Raw genomic sequence first — 14,910 nt, forward strand, 5'->3', positions numbered from 1 at the left:
AATCAGCTATACGTATACATATAGCCCTACATCTCCTCCCTCTTGCGTCTCCCTCCCACCTTCCCTATCCCACCCCTCTAGGTGGTCACAAAGCACCGAGCTGAGCTCCCTGTGCTATGCAGCTGCTTCCCACTAGCCAGCTATTTTACATTTGGTTGTGTATATATGTCCATGCCACTCTCTCACTTCGTCCCAGCTTACCCTTCCCCCTCCCCATGTCCTCAAGTCCATTCTCTATGTCTAAGTCTTTATTCCTGTCCTGCTCCTAGGTTCTTCAGAACCTTTTTTTTTTTTTTTTTTAGATTCCATATATATGTGTTAGCATACGGTATTTGTTTTCCTCTTTCTGACTTACTTCACTCTGTATGACAGTCTCCAGGCAGGATTTCGAGTTTCAAATCCACTAGAGAAGACAGCAGGCAGGACATTCTGGCCCAGATGCCAGCAGAGAAGCTGACCGCTTCCAACCAAGACTCGGAAGCAGAAGAACACTGCAGGAGTCCATCAGAAAGGGAAGAACATTCCCTGGGAATGCGCCAGCAGGTCAAGAATGTTCTAAAAGAGCCAATGACTGCAAACAACAATGGTACTGAACGGTCCACAGAAATGGCATAAGCCCTTTTCCTACTAACATATACGGTTAGATAAAAATATAAGCTTTTCAACACTTCAGAGAGAAAAATGATCAGACAGATGTAGGTATCATCATAATCAAGCCATCACAAAGACAGTGGGGCACAGAAGGGGAAGACCAATGCATCAACGTGCATGAAGCTAAACATTACAGAAGTTACGGTACCTCCAGGTGGGCTCAAGCCTGGTGACGGCCTCACAAAACAGACATCAGCCCTAAATATTCATAACAAAAACCAGAGCAGCCCTGAAAATTCCATAAATGATCAGGTTACTTTGGTTCTATTACTTGATTCCCAAAACCACAGGGAAAAAGGAAGAGGTGTAGGGGGTGAGAGGAAGTAGAAAAACGGGAAGAGAAAACATTTAATGTTGTTAACTACTAATAGCTCTTGTTCAGCAGCTTCCGGGACTTATTTCTTACTTGGCTGAAAGACCAGCAGCCAACAACAACAGTCAGTAACTATTAGCAATACCTTGACTTGGGCAGAGACATTTTACCAAGTGTGTCACTGTGAGTGATCAATCTAAGCTGCCTTTTGCTAGTCACACAAGGAGGCCAAGGAGATGGTAACCCCAACCTGAGTGACAGCCTGAGCTCTGGAAGGCCTCTTTCTCGAGTGTGGGCACACCGCGATGGCCCACCAACTCACAGGTTTTATTCAACCCCGTGAAGCTGTGTAAGATCTGAAGTATAAGAAGAGGGGAGAGAGGAGGAAAGACAGTGAGGGTCCAGTCTCCACATGGAGGAAGATAAGGGTGCTTAAGTCTCACCCCCAAGATCAAAAGCAAGACTATGGGCAGGAAGGTGGAAAGATTTTCATATAACTATCTACTAACAAACTTGGGAAATATTCCACAGGGCGGGTTCCCTAGCCCTTCCTCCATCCCTGACATTCAATCTCACTGGGCACTCTGCGTGAATCCCCATCCTGGTTGCTAAGGCTGCTCACCGTATCACCAACGGGAGTAGGCATTTGCTCAGCGAAAGAGCCCAGGGCAGAAATAAGCAATGCCTCTGACCACTCCTTCATTCCAGCTAAAACTTTTTTCTGTGGGTTTCTCCCCTTCAGTGCCTTATGCATGACAAACTCCAGTCACCAGAGTCACTAAAAGCATTCACGTGACATCTAGACTTTTGTTTTCACAAGAAGTCCTCAGAGCAATCAATGGCAAAAAAAAAAAAGATAATACAACCATAGTTCTTTCAAGGTTTCAATTTTCTTCTGGTTTGAGCTATCACTACTAACATACACAATTGATCAGAACAGTATTAGTAATTATCTATCAGAATGTTAACATATTTAACTTGAAAAGCAGTCAATTAATGGCAAAAGCAAAAATAAGAAAATCAGCACAGCAAAAGTATTTGACGCACAGCAATGGAAACCATAAACAAAACGAAAAGAAAAGCCAGAATGGGAGAAAACATTTGCAAACAAAGCAACCAACAAGGGATTAATTTCCAAAATATGCAAACAGCTCTTGCAGCTCAATATCAAAAAAAAAAAACAACCCAATCAGAAAATGGGTAGAAGATCTAAACAGACATTTCTCCAAAGAAGACACACAGATGGCCAGAGACACATGAAAAGATGCTCAACATCACTAATTATTAGAAAAATGCAAATCAAAACTATAATGAGGTATCATCACCTCACACCAATCAGAATGGCCATCATCAAAAAATCTACAAATAGTAAACTCTGGAGAGGGTGTGGAGAAAGGAAACCCTCCTACACTGTTGGTGGGAATGTAAATTGGTACAGCCACTATGGAGAACAGTATGGAGGTTCCTTAAAAAACTAAAAATAGAGCTACCATATGATCCTGTAATCCCATTCCTGGGCATATACCTGGAGAAAAACATAATTCAAAAAGATATTCAATGTTCATTGCAGCACTATTTACAATAGCCAGGACATGGAAGCAACCTAAATGTACATCAACAGATGAATGGATAAGGAAGATGTGGTACGTATATACTATGGGATATTATTCAGCCATAAAAAAGAACAAAATAATGCCATTTGCAGCAACATGGATGGACCTAGAGATTGGCATATTCAATGAAGTTAAGCCAGACAAAGACAAATATCATATGATATTGCTTATGGAGTCTAAAAAAAGGGTATAAATGAACTTATTTACAAAACAGAAACAGAGTCACAGATATAGAGAACAAACTTATGGTTACTAAGGGGGAAAGGGGGAAGAGAAGGATAAATTGGGACATTGGGATTGACATATACACACTACTATATATAAAATAGATAACTAATAAGAACCGACTGTATAGCACAGGGAACTCTACTCAATACTCTGTAATGACCTATATGGGAAAAGAATCTAAAAAAGAGTGGATATATGTATATGTATAACTGATTCACTTTGCTGTACAGCAGAAACTAACACATCATTGTGAATCAACTATACTCCAATAAAAATCAATTAAAAAAAGTTTTTAACATCTTTATTGGAGTATAATTGCTTTACAATGGTGTGTTAGTTTCTGCTTTATAACAAAGTGAATCAGCTATACATATACATATATCCCCATATCTCTTCCCTCTTGCGTCTCCCTGCCTCCCACTAAAAAATATTTTTTTTTAATTTTTAAGAAGTATTTGGGATTTGATTTAGTCCTCATAGCTCTTTCCAAAACCTGAAACAAAAAAAAAAAATCTGCAAATAATCACTTCTACGTGATTATGTAACAGAAATGGAAACAATCTGAATACGAAATCAGAATGCCAAGAAATAGTTTATGAACCTGGCTTCTTTCTCGTATACTAAATATCATTGAAGAAAAAACTCATTAAAATAGAAATATAACTGAAGAAAAAAAATTAACATATCCAAGTTCTTTCTTATAAGCAAATATTTACAGTGCCTACATTTAAAATTTTTTTGAGATTTATTGTGCTCAAACAATAGAAAGATGCCATGTTAAACATAATAATGGACAGAGTAAGCGCCCTGTGGGCTTAAAAATGCCTGGAAGAAGGCTTCCCTGGTGGCGCAGTGGTTGAGAGTCCGCCTGCCAATGCAGGGGACACGGGTTCGTGCCCCGGTCCGGGAAGATCCCACATGACGCGGAGCGGCTGGGCCCGTGAGCCATGGCCGCTGAGCCTGCGCGTCCGGAGCCTGTGCTCCGCAATGGGAGAGGCCACAGCAGTGAGAGGCCTGCGTACCGCAAAAAAAAAAAAAAAAGAAAGAAAAGAAAAGAAAAATGCCTGGAAGATGAATCAAAGGATTAAAGGAAAACTGATTCACAACAGAGGGGGAAAGTCCACTATGGTGTATGTTCTCATTATATCACTTCCCTGATATCAAATGAAACAGGCAATCAGACTTGATTCAATAGCTCGTTTTTGTCCTAATTCCGGCTTATTCCTATACCCTAAAAAAGGCTTTGAAGGGCTCCCAACTATTACAAATCACAGTCAGACTGAAACCTTCTGCTATGCATAAAATTCTACAATAACTTTACACTTGGTGCCTCTTAACAGTGTTCTCCAGCTACATTTGTCTTCATTCTCCTCCCTGGGAATACAAAACTGAGTGCAAGGCTTAAATCTGCTATGTCTCATCCATACATTCAGTTCTCTGTACAAGAATGCCTGATGGACTTTGTCACACATCTGGAATACAATGACACACAGTCCTCCGTATACAGGATGACATCACCAGCTTTTTATCATTCAGACAAATACTCTGAATCATATTTCTAATAATGGTGAAGATACGTAAACGCACACACACACACACACACACACATATATATATATTCATATTCATCCACGGTTCCTCATCCAGCAACTTTCCCACCAATTTTGTCATTACCTCCTATGGCTGAACAAGATGGCCAGCTGGCTCTGGGGTAAAGCTCAAGACCATGGACAAAAGCAACGCTCAGTGGCTAAATGGGATCAAACACGGCCCATTAACACTGTACTTTCTCCAACTCATTTGGTCACACACACACCTAGAGTTGGAAAATGTCAGTTGTCTTTTGATGAACATTCCCAGGCACTGTACCAGGAGCCTCTTCTGGTATCATCATCACCTTCTTGCCCCTAACGCTGAAGGCAAACCTTATCAGAGACCCAAAACCATAGAAAGTCTCACTGTAGCTTCAACAACCCTTTGGATAAAGAAACAACCTTTAGAGCAGTATCATCAAATGTTTTTACTCATACAGCCACTAAGAAAATCTTAAAATTCCATTTTCACACATTTTAAGTTGACATTTAAATTTCTCAACCATAATTTTAATTAACGGCAAAGGCTGTAATTCTGGCATATTGGAATTAGTAAAATTTTAATTAAAACGTATCACTCTGGGACTTCCCTGGTGGTCCAGCAGATAAGACTCCGCGCTCCCAATGCAGGAGACACGGGTTTGATCCCTGGTCAGGGAACTAAGATCCCACATCCCACATGCCACACGGCGCGGGCAAAAAAAAAAAAAAAAAAAAAAAAAACGTATCACTCATTTCAAGGTATCTAATGAAATCCAAATACCACACCAATTTGAAAACCACCTTCGTCCATCAAAAAATACGTGAACAAACTCTTGTTTTAGAGTAAAAAAAGGCTGTATTGTTCTTTTGTCTCCTGGAATTTGTATTTCCACTTTATCCCCACCCCCAACCAGAGAATTTTCTCTTGATATAACATGCTTTAACACTTGATTTTATTAATCTCCCTATTATATTTCTCTGTAACAAAAATGTGTATAAAGTGAGTTTTAAAAATTTCCTGTGGCTATAAGGCTTAAAAGTGTTCCATTTTCTTCTGATGCAAATGATTGATCCAAACAACATTAATTATAAGAATGTTAATATAGTTAACATGGAAATTACAATTTTATTGGAAATGTATTTCTAAAGAAATGGACAGGGCTTGTTTATTTTTCTCAACTAGTTCATATATCTATAGATGAATATTCTCTATTGCTAAAATAAGGTGGGGTTTAACATCAATTCCATACCTTTTTTTCCCAGGTTTAAAGACATAAGCAATAAGAAATGATTTTTTGTATAAGAAAGGAATGAAGGAGATTTATCATCAAAAAATCTTTTTGTCTATTATCTCATAACTAGATTAGCTCCTCCTTCAATTTTGTTGAAAGCCAAGAAGTAAAAACTAACCTGCAAAAAGATGTGTGCCCTGATCACTGTATTCATCCCCTTTATCAACACAGACACTAATATTTTCATAGTCCTTTGTTGGTAGGAAGAGGGTTTTGCACCCCAGGAAAACACACCACAGTCAGATTCGGGATGGGATGGGTAAGAGCTGTCCTTTGTCAGGAGAAGGTTAAGAAGTGAAATGGAAAAGGAGACATGGCAAAATCAGTTCTGAAGCAAATAATTTTAAGAAAGGGTAGAAATTGGGAAATCGTCTCCTTTAAACCATCCACGCCTTCGTATCTCTTGGAGTGTTTTCACATGGATATCCCAGCTGGAATATACCTCCTCCAGGCAAGACTGTTGCTGCCAGACATTCTACCCATTTAGAAGTTTTATACCCACAAAAGTACACTTGGTTTGATTAACATATGAATTACCTTACAATATATCAGCCTGTAGCAGACACTACAGGAGAAGTAACACATTTTTAAAAAAGACAGAAACATAACTCTTGTTTAATCTACTTGAAAAGAGAAAATACCTAATAAATCAGTGCCCTGACAATATAGAAACTATATGCAACAAAAGATTATTTTTAATAATCGCAAAGAAAAATCTGGAAACAATCCAAATGTCTAAAAATAAGAAAACTGCGAAATAATTTATGTTGCAGCAGCCATACGATGGACATATATGCAGTATTCTAATTTGAAGAACATATATTGACATTAGAAAATGTACTTCATATGGTGCTGACCGAAAAAACAAGCAGGAAATAAACTTGTAAATAAAACTTCATATTAATTTGTATGTGTGCTGGGGGGAAAGTCTATTAAGAAAATCTATTAAGCCGTGTTCAGTGGTTATCCTTAGGTGGTGTAATTATGGGTAACTTTCTTATTTGCTCTTTCCCAATTTCCACAAAAAGCATGTATTTCTCTCATGATGGTGGAGGAGGGTGGGGACTGGGAAGTTGAGGAATTGGGGAAATAGATTCACTGTCTCAGGGCTGCTGCTGATGCCTACAGAGTTTGCGAGATGGTGTCCAAGCAAGGGGCCAGTGAGAGCTTAAATCCAACCCACGTTGTGCAGGGCCGCTCTCCCACTAAGGGGGCGCCATTTCCCAAGTCACGGTGGAAGATTCTGTCCACTGTCCACATCCTCACTTAGATTTTGGTCATTTCTCTCCTTGACCAATTTTATCCTTTCATCCCTGACTTCCACAGCTGGTTCCTTCGGATTACTGACTTTATTCACTCCAAGACAGGTAGAAATCAGTGCAGTCAGCTTCCCATCATGCTAACCTCATGAAACATCCCAGTTCACTGAGGGAAAAAAGCCACCAGTCAGCAAGTAAAATGCTATAAACCAGTGAGGTTTTCTGGCCCTTCAAGAGAGCACAGCGGGCAATTTTTACTTCCACTATATTATACAACTCCAGTCTCCTTACCTCAGCAAGTGTGGAGGGATCTTCACAATGGTATCCACGCTATCCAGGGTTTCTGCAAAGGGAAAATTACAAAGTTAAAAATAAATATGTAAAGACTGAGAATTTAGATTGTATACAAATTTCACCATTAGTTTCTTTTTTCCCCCTGGAAATTCCTATAATTATAAATAGTCAATTCTCAATTATCTGCACGCAAATCATCCATACTTAAAAATCCTTTTCCTTTGCTATAGCCCACGAGACTTCCTCTCAGAGCTTAAAGATTAGGACGCATTTCGCTTAGAGACAGAACAAATAGTTAAATTCCTAACCTGAAACAGAGTGCCCATTTAATCTAGTTGCACCTGGCTAAAAATGTTGTATTCTTGCAATAACAATAGAGAAAGAAAAGCTATTTCCTTGAAAATACCGTTTTAATACCCTTAAATAATAACTTATACTTGTGAGAGACTTTCAAGTTCACAAAGCACTTTATGCCACAGCTCATCTCACACACATTTATGACACGGCAGATGAAACTTTTTAAAAATCATACTATAGCTAGGGGTACTGACTGGGAGGCTCACCCCCCAAGTCTCATGACTCTGACCTGGATGTTCAGTACTTTACCATTGCTGTGGACTATTCACCCTCTTGCTGCCTCCAGTTGTTGAGATAATGAAACGTTCACGATTCTCTTCAAAAATAAAAACTGTTCTATTTCAATAGCTCCAACAATCCTGCACCCAATTCCAATGTGTGTGTGTGTGTGTGTGTGTTTGCGTGTGTGTGCGCGCGTGTTTGCGTGTATGTGCGCACGCGCGCGTCAGGGTTGGGGGGGGATGGTTTTCCCACACCAACAAGCAATTCCCTGACAGCAGCTGGGTGTCCTCCAATTTAACTCAACTCTGACACGAACTGGAGAGAGCATCAGATCCCACAGATTTGGGCTCAATCCTACAAGCCTGTAACACCCCCCACACCCCACCTTCAGATGCCAATCTCAAGGCCGGTTGTCACCGGGGCTTCTGACGGACTGCCTAGAAATTAAAGTTTCCAACAACCCCCTCCTTGGGTTTAACTAATTTGCTAGAATGGCTCACAGAACTCAGAGGAACTCTCACCTAGTAGATTACTGGTATGTTACAGGATATAACTCAGGAACAGCCAGATGCTAGAGATGCATGAGGCAAGGTGTGCAGAAAGGGCAGAGAGAGTCCTTGCTCTCTCCGTGTACCACTCTCGCCAAATGTCCCTGTGTTCATTGGCCGGGAAGTGCTCCAAACCCCATCCTTTGGGGGTTTTACGGATGCTTCATTACATAGGCATGATTGATTGGCCACTGGTGTTTGAACTCAATCTTCAGCCCCTCTCCCCTCTGTGGAGGTCAGGGGGGTGGGACTGAAAAGGATGGTTTTCCTGGCAGCCAGCCCCCATCCCTACGTGTGGTCCAACAATCACTTCATTAACCTAACAAATGACTCTATAGCTCTCTTCACTTGGGAAATTCCAAGGGTTTTAGGAGCTCTGAGCCAGAAACAGGGACCAAGACCAAATATATATATATATATATATATATATTTCTTATTATAAATCACAACATCACACACTCCAACCGGTCTCCAGTTTTTCTGTTCAAACTCTTGCCTTCTCTCTTCGCTGTTTAGAGTCAACAAGCCCTGTTGATCTGAACTATTTTTATTGGGGAAGGAGAAACATCTCTCCCCACCCTGCTAACAGATCAGAGGGAACAGTGGACACCAAATGTATCCCTGAGACTCAGGACTGAGAACAGGCCAAAACATGATGATAGCGTCTGGGCCCGCTGCGGTCCATGGGGCAAAACAGTGGGTGTACGCCAGACAGATAGCAAAATAGAAAGATGGATAAGCAGGGTCGGTGATGCTGTGGTCACAAGGCCAAGGGAGGAACTAGAAGGACTGAAGTCAGTTCTTAAGATGAGGCAGGATAATGAGAAAACAAAAGCCTGAGATGCAGAGGCAGGGAGTGAGACTGCACCTCATGGGTGAGTCCAGGCTAGCAGTCAACAGGGCAGAGCCAGTGCCCAGGACAACTGGACGCTGCATCCCAAGAAGAGGGTCTGACGCTGAACAACCAAATCGCTGTGGTTTTCCTCATCACACAGCAGAGTTTATATTCAACTCAGGATGTGCGACAATGCCCAACTCTACAAGTGCTAACAGAGAGCTAGAGGAAAGGGAAAAGAGAAAGGCAGTCACAGAGCAGCCATAACAAGCCCATCCCGTTCCAGGAGGGACGCCGGATAGGAAGCTGCATCGGGGGTGGCATGTCAGAGCACAGGTGAAGCCCAGGGACGTAAATGTGGGCATCGCATTCTCAGAAACTGAAGCTATGGCTCTCAAAGTGTTCAACTCCAGTCGGGCTGCGAGTCAGAGAGGAGAGCTCACGGCTCATCCTTGTGAAACGCAAACTTTAAGGCTGGGGAGGAGCTGCAAAGGGGACGGAGCAGCTCAAGAGGTCAGATCAAAACGGACGGGGTGCGGGCACGAGGCCAAGGTCAAGTGGGGGCCCAGTGTGGCTGAGAGGACTGGTAAGAGGGATGTGAGCATGGTCTGCTAGACTGAGGTCTGGGTACCTTATTCTTCAGTCGGTTCAAGAACAGAGGAGAAAGTCAGATCGCAGTGAGTTGAAAAGTAAGCAGGAAGTGAGGATGTGGACACAATCACTACATTCCCTTTTTTATTATTATTAATTTTTATTGGCGTATAGTTGCTTTACAATGTTGTGTTAGTTTCTACTGTACAGCAAAATGAATCAGCTATACATGTACGTATGTCCCCTCTGTTTTGGATTTCCTTCCCATTTAGGTCACCACAGTGCATTAAGTAGAGCTCCCTGTGCTATGCAGTATGTTTAGTTACATTCACTTTTTAAGAAGGTTAGCTGTGAAGGTAACAGATGCTGTGGCTGGAAGGAAAAGCGGGTGGAGAGATAGACGGAAGGATGGTGGTTAGATAGACCATCCGTCTTCTCTTACTTGGTATTCAGGCCTCTCATTTTCTTTCTCTTCTCCATTTTCCAAATCCATTCTACAGGAGTTCCCTGATATATGCAAACACCTAAAGTTTCTAAAAGGGACATGGTCCAGTTCTAATGTTCTGCCATTCTATTTCATCCTGCCATTCCCAGCTCCCAAGCCTCCAGGATTGCCAGTGCTTGAAGGAGAATGCTATTCTTTCAGGCTCTCCACTCGCTGACCCAGTCCCTTGTTCTTTTCTATTCCTTAGTCAGACCATTTCCTCACTGACAAAAGTATCTAACCTAGATAGCTTAAAATAGAGAAAAAGTACATACATGTTCCTTGCCCGTTATTATGCAGCCATTAAGAAAACTGATTTTCAGAGACATATTAATAATAAAGTAGAAGAAAAGCTGAAGTTGAAAAACACGTAACAATCCGCCATATATGTAGAACCCTCTGCAGAAGGGAAATACTCCAAAATGTGATGAGTGTTTTCTCTGGGTGGTGACATTATGGGTGATCTTAATTTTTTTCTTTATAGTGTTCGAATATTTTTCAATATTCTAAAATGAGCATATGTAACTAGAAAACAAGACAAATATCACTTAAAACCCAAATAAGACATTAACACGTTGATTTACTTATGTGGTGAACATGTGCCTCTCATATTGTAGGTGCAGAAGCCACAGACAAGCATACAGTCCCTGTGCTCAGGAAGCTCACGTCTACACTGTAGACATTTGTTGCTTTCGTTGACTGGCATCCACTCCGCTGCCTCTGAAGCAGCAAACCCTAATTTTGTTTTGAGGAAGCCATCCTTCCCTGACTGGGATTTCACTGGGCCTTGTAGCCAGCTAGCCCAGAGGACTGGTTCAGGGATACATACTCAACCCATCAGGACGAAGAGAGAACTGTGACACCAAGGGCTGGGTGGGAGTGACTGCAAGAGCCCCACTCTCTTGAGATGATCCCATGATAGGCCAAGTGGGAAATGACCCCTTTCTCCTGTAAAGGCCTAAACGTGGAGATGCTCTCTCTCTCTCTTCTATGACAGTTTTAATGGGAGATGACTCCTCTCTCCTGTGATGGTCTAAATGTCTTTCTCCTATAACAGTCCAAGTGGGAGATGAGCTCTTTCTTCTGAGATGGAGTAAGTGTGAAGATGACCCCTCTCTCCAATGGTACTTTTGATAAGAGATGACTCTTTCCTGGGATGGTCTAAATGTCATGGTGACCCCTCTTCCCTATAATGGCCCCAAGTGTAAGATGACCCGTCTCTCCCATGATGGTCTAAGTCAGAGACGATCCCTCTCTCCTGAGATGGTCTAAGTGTGCTGATTCATGAACCCAAAGCTGTGGAGACTCATGCTGAGAATGTTCATCATCCCAAAAGAGCAGAGCGAGGTCCTTGAAACAGTATCTAATTCCTGAACCAAACTCAACCCACAGCTAGCCTTCCAAGGGGTATTTAGTTCACAGTGAATACATGCTATTTTGCTTAAGTCTGCTTGAATCAGGGTTTTTGGTCTCCTGAATCCAGTATATTTCTCAATCACCCTGCCCCTAAAAGAGTAGCTTTGTGCGTAACCAACTATAATCCCCAGCAGCAGGTGCTATAAGAGGGTCCTGACAGCAGGGCTCAGAGCCCAGAGGAGCAACTGATTCGACTGCAGAGCTCAGGGGAGGCTTCGTATGTGAGCTGGGCCTTGGGATTCTGGAAAGGAAAGCTGTGGCAGAAGGATTAGCACAAGCCCAGGCAGAGAAGTGGGCAGCACATGGCATGTACAAGAAAGTACGTGGCTTACTGGGGACCGACGAACCCTTGCTATGGGGGCGATGGGAAAGAAGGCTGGGGCTAGATTCCAAAAAGCATTCTAAGGAATTCACACTTTACTCTAAAAAAAAAAAAGTATGGGGGTTGAGAAGTGAAAAGCATTTTATAGCAAAAAAAAAAAAAATGGAACAGTGGAAAATGGACTGGAGTGGGAAAGAGAACAGGAAACCATACCTTCATGTCTTTGTTTCTGCCTGATTCTCCCTCCAACATACCCTTCTAACAAACTAATTATAGGGAGAGAGCATTTTATTCATCTTTCTATCCCCACTGCTCAGTACAGAGGAGGTCTTAATAAATCTTTGCTACATAAGTGAAGAAGAGAAGAAACCCACAGCTTACCCATTCTCCAAGTCCAATTTACTTCAAAAGCCCCACCAGCTCACACCAATCCCCCCAGCACACCCCTGACCCCACATTCATGCCCTCTTCTTTGATCTCTTTTCCTGGTTTACTCATTCCAACCTGCACAATGAATTCCCCGCACTGTTATTTAACTGTTTCATGAGCTCCCATCTCTTCTTGCTTACTAAGAACAGCCACTGGGAAAAGAATCACATCTACTCTTCCAGGCAGGCTGGAGTCCAGGCTCTGCTCAGATCATCTACCTGCCTCAGCTCTGGGCTTCCCGGTTACTTCAAGGACCTAAACTGGCAACACTGCACTTTAACTTAACAAGATGTTGAGTATCGACATGAAAATTAAAAATACTAGATTCCTCTCCTCCTCCCTGTTATCTAAATCTGCTTAACTTACAGCAAAATAATAACGAGTACAAGGAATAACATGTTTAGAGTGCAGTCAGCCCTGCTTTATTATGTTACCCAGCCATCTGTGACCCTTCATTAGAGGCATTTGAGAATCTACCCTGATCACTCTGCTGAATGACAGTGGCAATGCAAAAATAGTACTGTGGCTTTAAGAGCCTTGCTTCTCTCTTATGTACCTGGTCCATTTTTTTTTTCCTCTAACAGTAAACAAATGGTCAAGTTCTGATTCTGCCTATGAGATAAACTTCCTAGACAACATTCTAGGAAATTTTGTGATGATAGGCAGACATAAAAAAAAGAAAATGATGTGGCTGTGTACACACACACTCAAACATGTGAATTCAGACCTAAATATTAACCGAGTCACCACCTAAAGCACCATCAGAATTCTCCATTTAGTGGAAAACCTGCTACTAGCCCTTCTCTACCTCCTTTCAGGCTGTACCACAGTACAGTGTCATGACAAGCACTGATGGCTCTTTGGTTGAGAGAGAAAGGGATTCAATTTTATGTTTTAATTAAGTGGCAACTGAGGGATCACATGCAGGCTTGGGCAAGGCCAGAGGCCAAGGGAGCTGCCCTGGTTTCTCCTTCGCCTTTCCTTTTTTTTTTTCTCCTTAAGCATCACTGTCACCTGAGCATGCTCCTGATCTCTCTGCATTCCCACCCAGGCGATTTTGATTGCCCACGTTCTTGCCTAATTGGAATGTCATTCAATTTTCTCCGAGGTTGAGTTCTACAACCTGAGTCTGATGGGAAACACAAATTTGCTACCTGGAACTTCTTTCAATGCTTGCACAGCTCACAAATCTTAAAATCCCACCTGTCTGAAGGGCAGACGACAACAGAATTGCAGAGGTAACACCATCCCACCCGTACGTTATTCTTCATGTAGAATAACCATGAAAGCTAATACTTAACAAGCTGGCCTCTATCAGGAGAATCAAATTAAACAAGCTATTCTTTCCCGGTTACACTCGCCAAGGTTTTGAGATCGGGGTTGATGGTTCAACTTCCCTCTTGCCCACCGGCGCTTCGGAATCAGGCCCCTGGATTCCCACCGGCTTGCGGTCCTGACTCGGAGATGGGTGACCACCGTCCGCCGTGCTGGGGATCTGAAGAAAGGGGCCGCCCAGAGGGGAGGACGGCGTTTCCCCGTTAAGGTTTGGAAGATGATAAAGAGACCAGAGGGGAGGCGGATGGATGTCAACGCCCGAACCCAAATTCGCGTATCACACATCAGTTTACCGAGGCAACTCTCGCAATTGCGCGAAATGCTTCGATCACAGATGCTCAGCGAAAGCCCCCCACGCAGAGGGGCCATTGCAGCCAGCCCGCGCGACCCTCCGGCGGCGGCGAGCAGGACCCACCGGCAGGTGCCCTACGCCCCGCGCCCCGCTCGGCGCGCTTACCAAGGGCCCAGGTGCAGCTCTCTTTGATGGCTTTGTACTTGCTCCCGGACGCTTCCTTCTGCAGCTTCCTTAGGATCTCTTCCATCTTGACCTTCGCCGGGGGCCGGCCGCAGACAGCAAGGAGAGCGCACGCGAGGCCCCGCGGGGACGCCGCCGCCACCGCAACCCGGCCCTGGGCGCCTAGGCTGCCGCTGCGCTCGCCCCGCTCCGACCCCGCGCGGCGGCTGATGAATCACGCCCGCTCCATGCAGCGGCTACGTCAGGCCCGGAGCCCCGCCCGCCGCCCCGCCCGCCAGGTCAGGTGCGCCCAGCGCGCGGCGACGGCCACGGCGACGGCAGGCTGGGGATCGGAGGCCGCGACTCGGCCCCGGCCCCCGAGGCGGTCCCGGGGGCACGGAGGCTCGCGGAAAGGTGGAGGTGGACGTCCTGGGCTGGCTCGCAGGCTGGGCGTTGGCCGGGCTCGGCCCGAGGGAGCGTCTGGCTGCGGCCGGCAGCGGGCGGGGAGGGGCCTCGTCGCTGCTCCCGCCACACCCCCATCCGGAGCGGGCGGAGTTGGGGCGGCCCGGCCCCGGCTCGCTGAGCTCCCAGCGCTGGGTGGCGTGGCGCCCTCTGCGTCCCGCCGTCCAGGCGCTGCTCCCTCGTTAGTGATGAGCAGCTCTTCTGGGCCACCCTCTGTGCCAGGCTCGGGCG

General features: G+C 44.1%; 1 protein-coding gene across 1 annotated transcript in view; it reads right to left on the bottom strand.

Moving 5' to 3' along the window:
* Positions 1-14,393, bottom strand: part of ARFGEF3 (ARFGEF family member 3) — a 182,195-nt gene extending 167,802 nt beyond the window's left edge. Inside the window, exons 1-2 of the mRNA XM_060167490.1 lie at positions 14,221-14,393; positions 7,222-7,273 (exon numbers count right to left, since the gene is read on the bottom strand). Of these exons, the coding sequence (XP_060023473.1) occupies positions 7,222-7,273; positions 14,221-14,305 (137 nt within the window). The 5' untranslated portion in view covers positions 14,306-14,393. The remainder of the gene's footprint in view (positions 1-7,221; positions 7,274-14,220) is intronic.
* Positions 14,394-14,910: the final 517 nt, after the last annotated feature.

This window comes from Lagenorhynchus albirostris, chromosome 12 (assembly GCF_949774975.1).
Source record: "Lagenorhynchus albirostris chromosome 12, mLagAlb1.1, whole genome shotgun sequence".
Lineage (NCBI taxonomy): Eukaryota > Metazoa > Chordata > Mammalia > Artiodactyla > Delphinidae > Lagenorhynchus > Lagenorhynchus albirostris.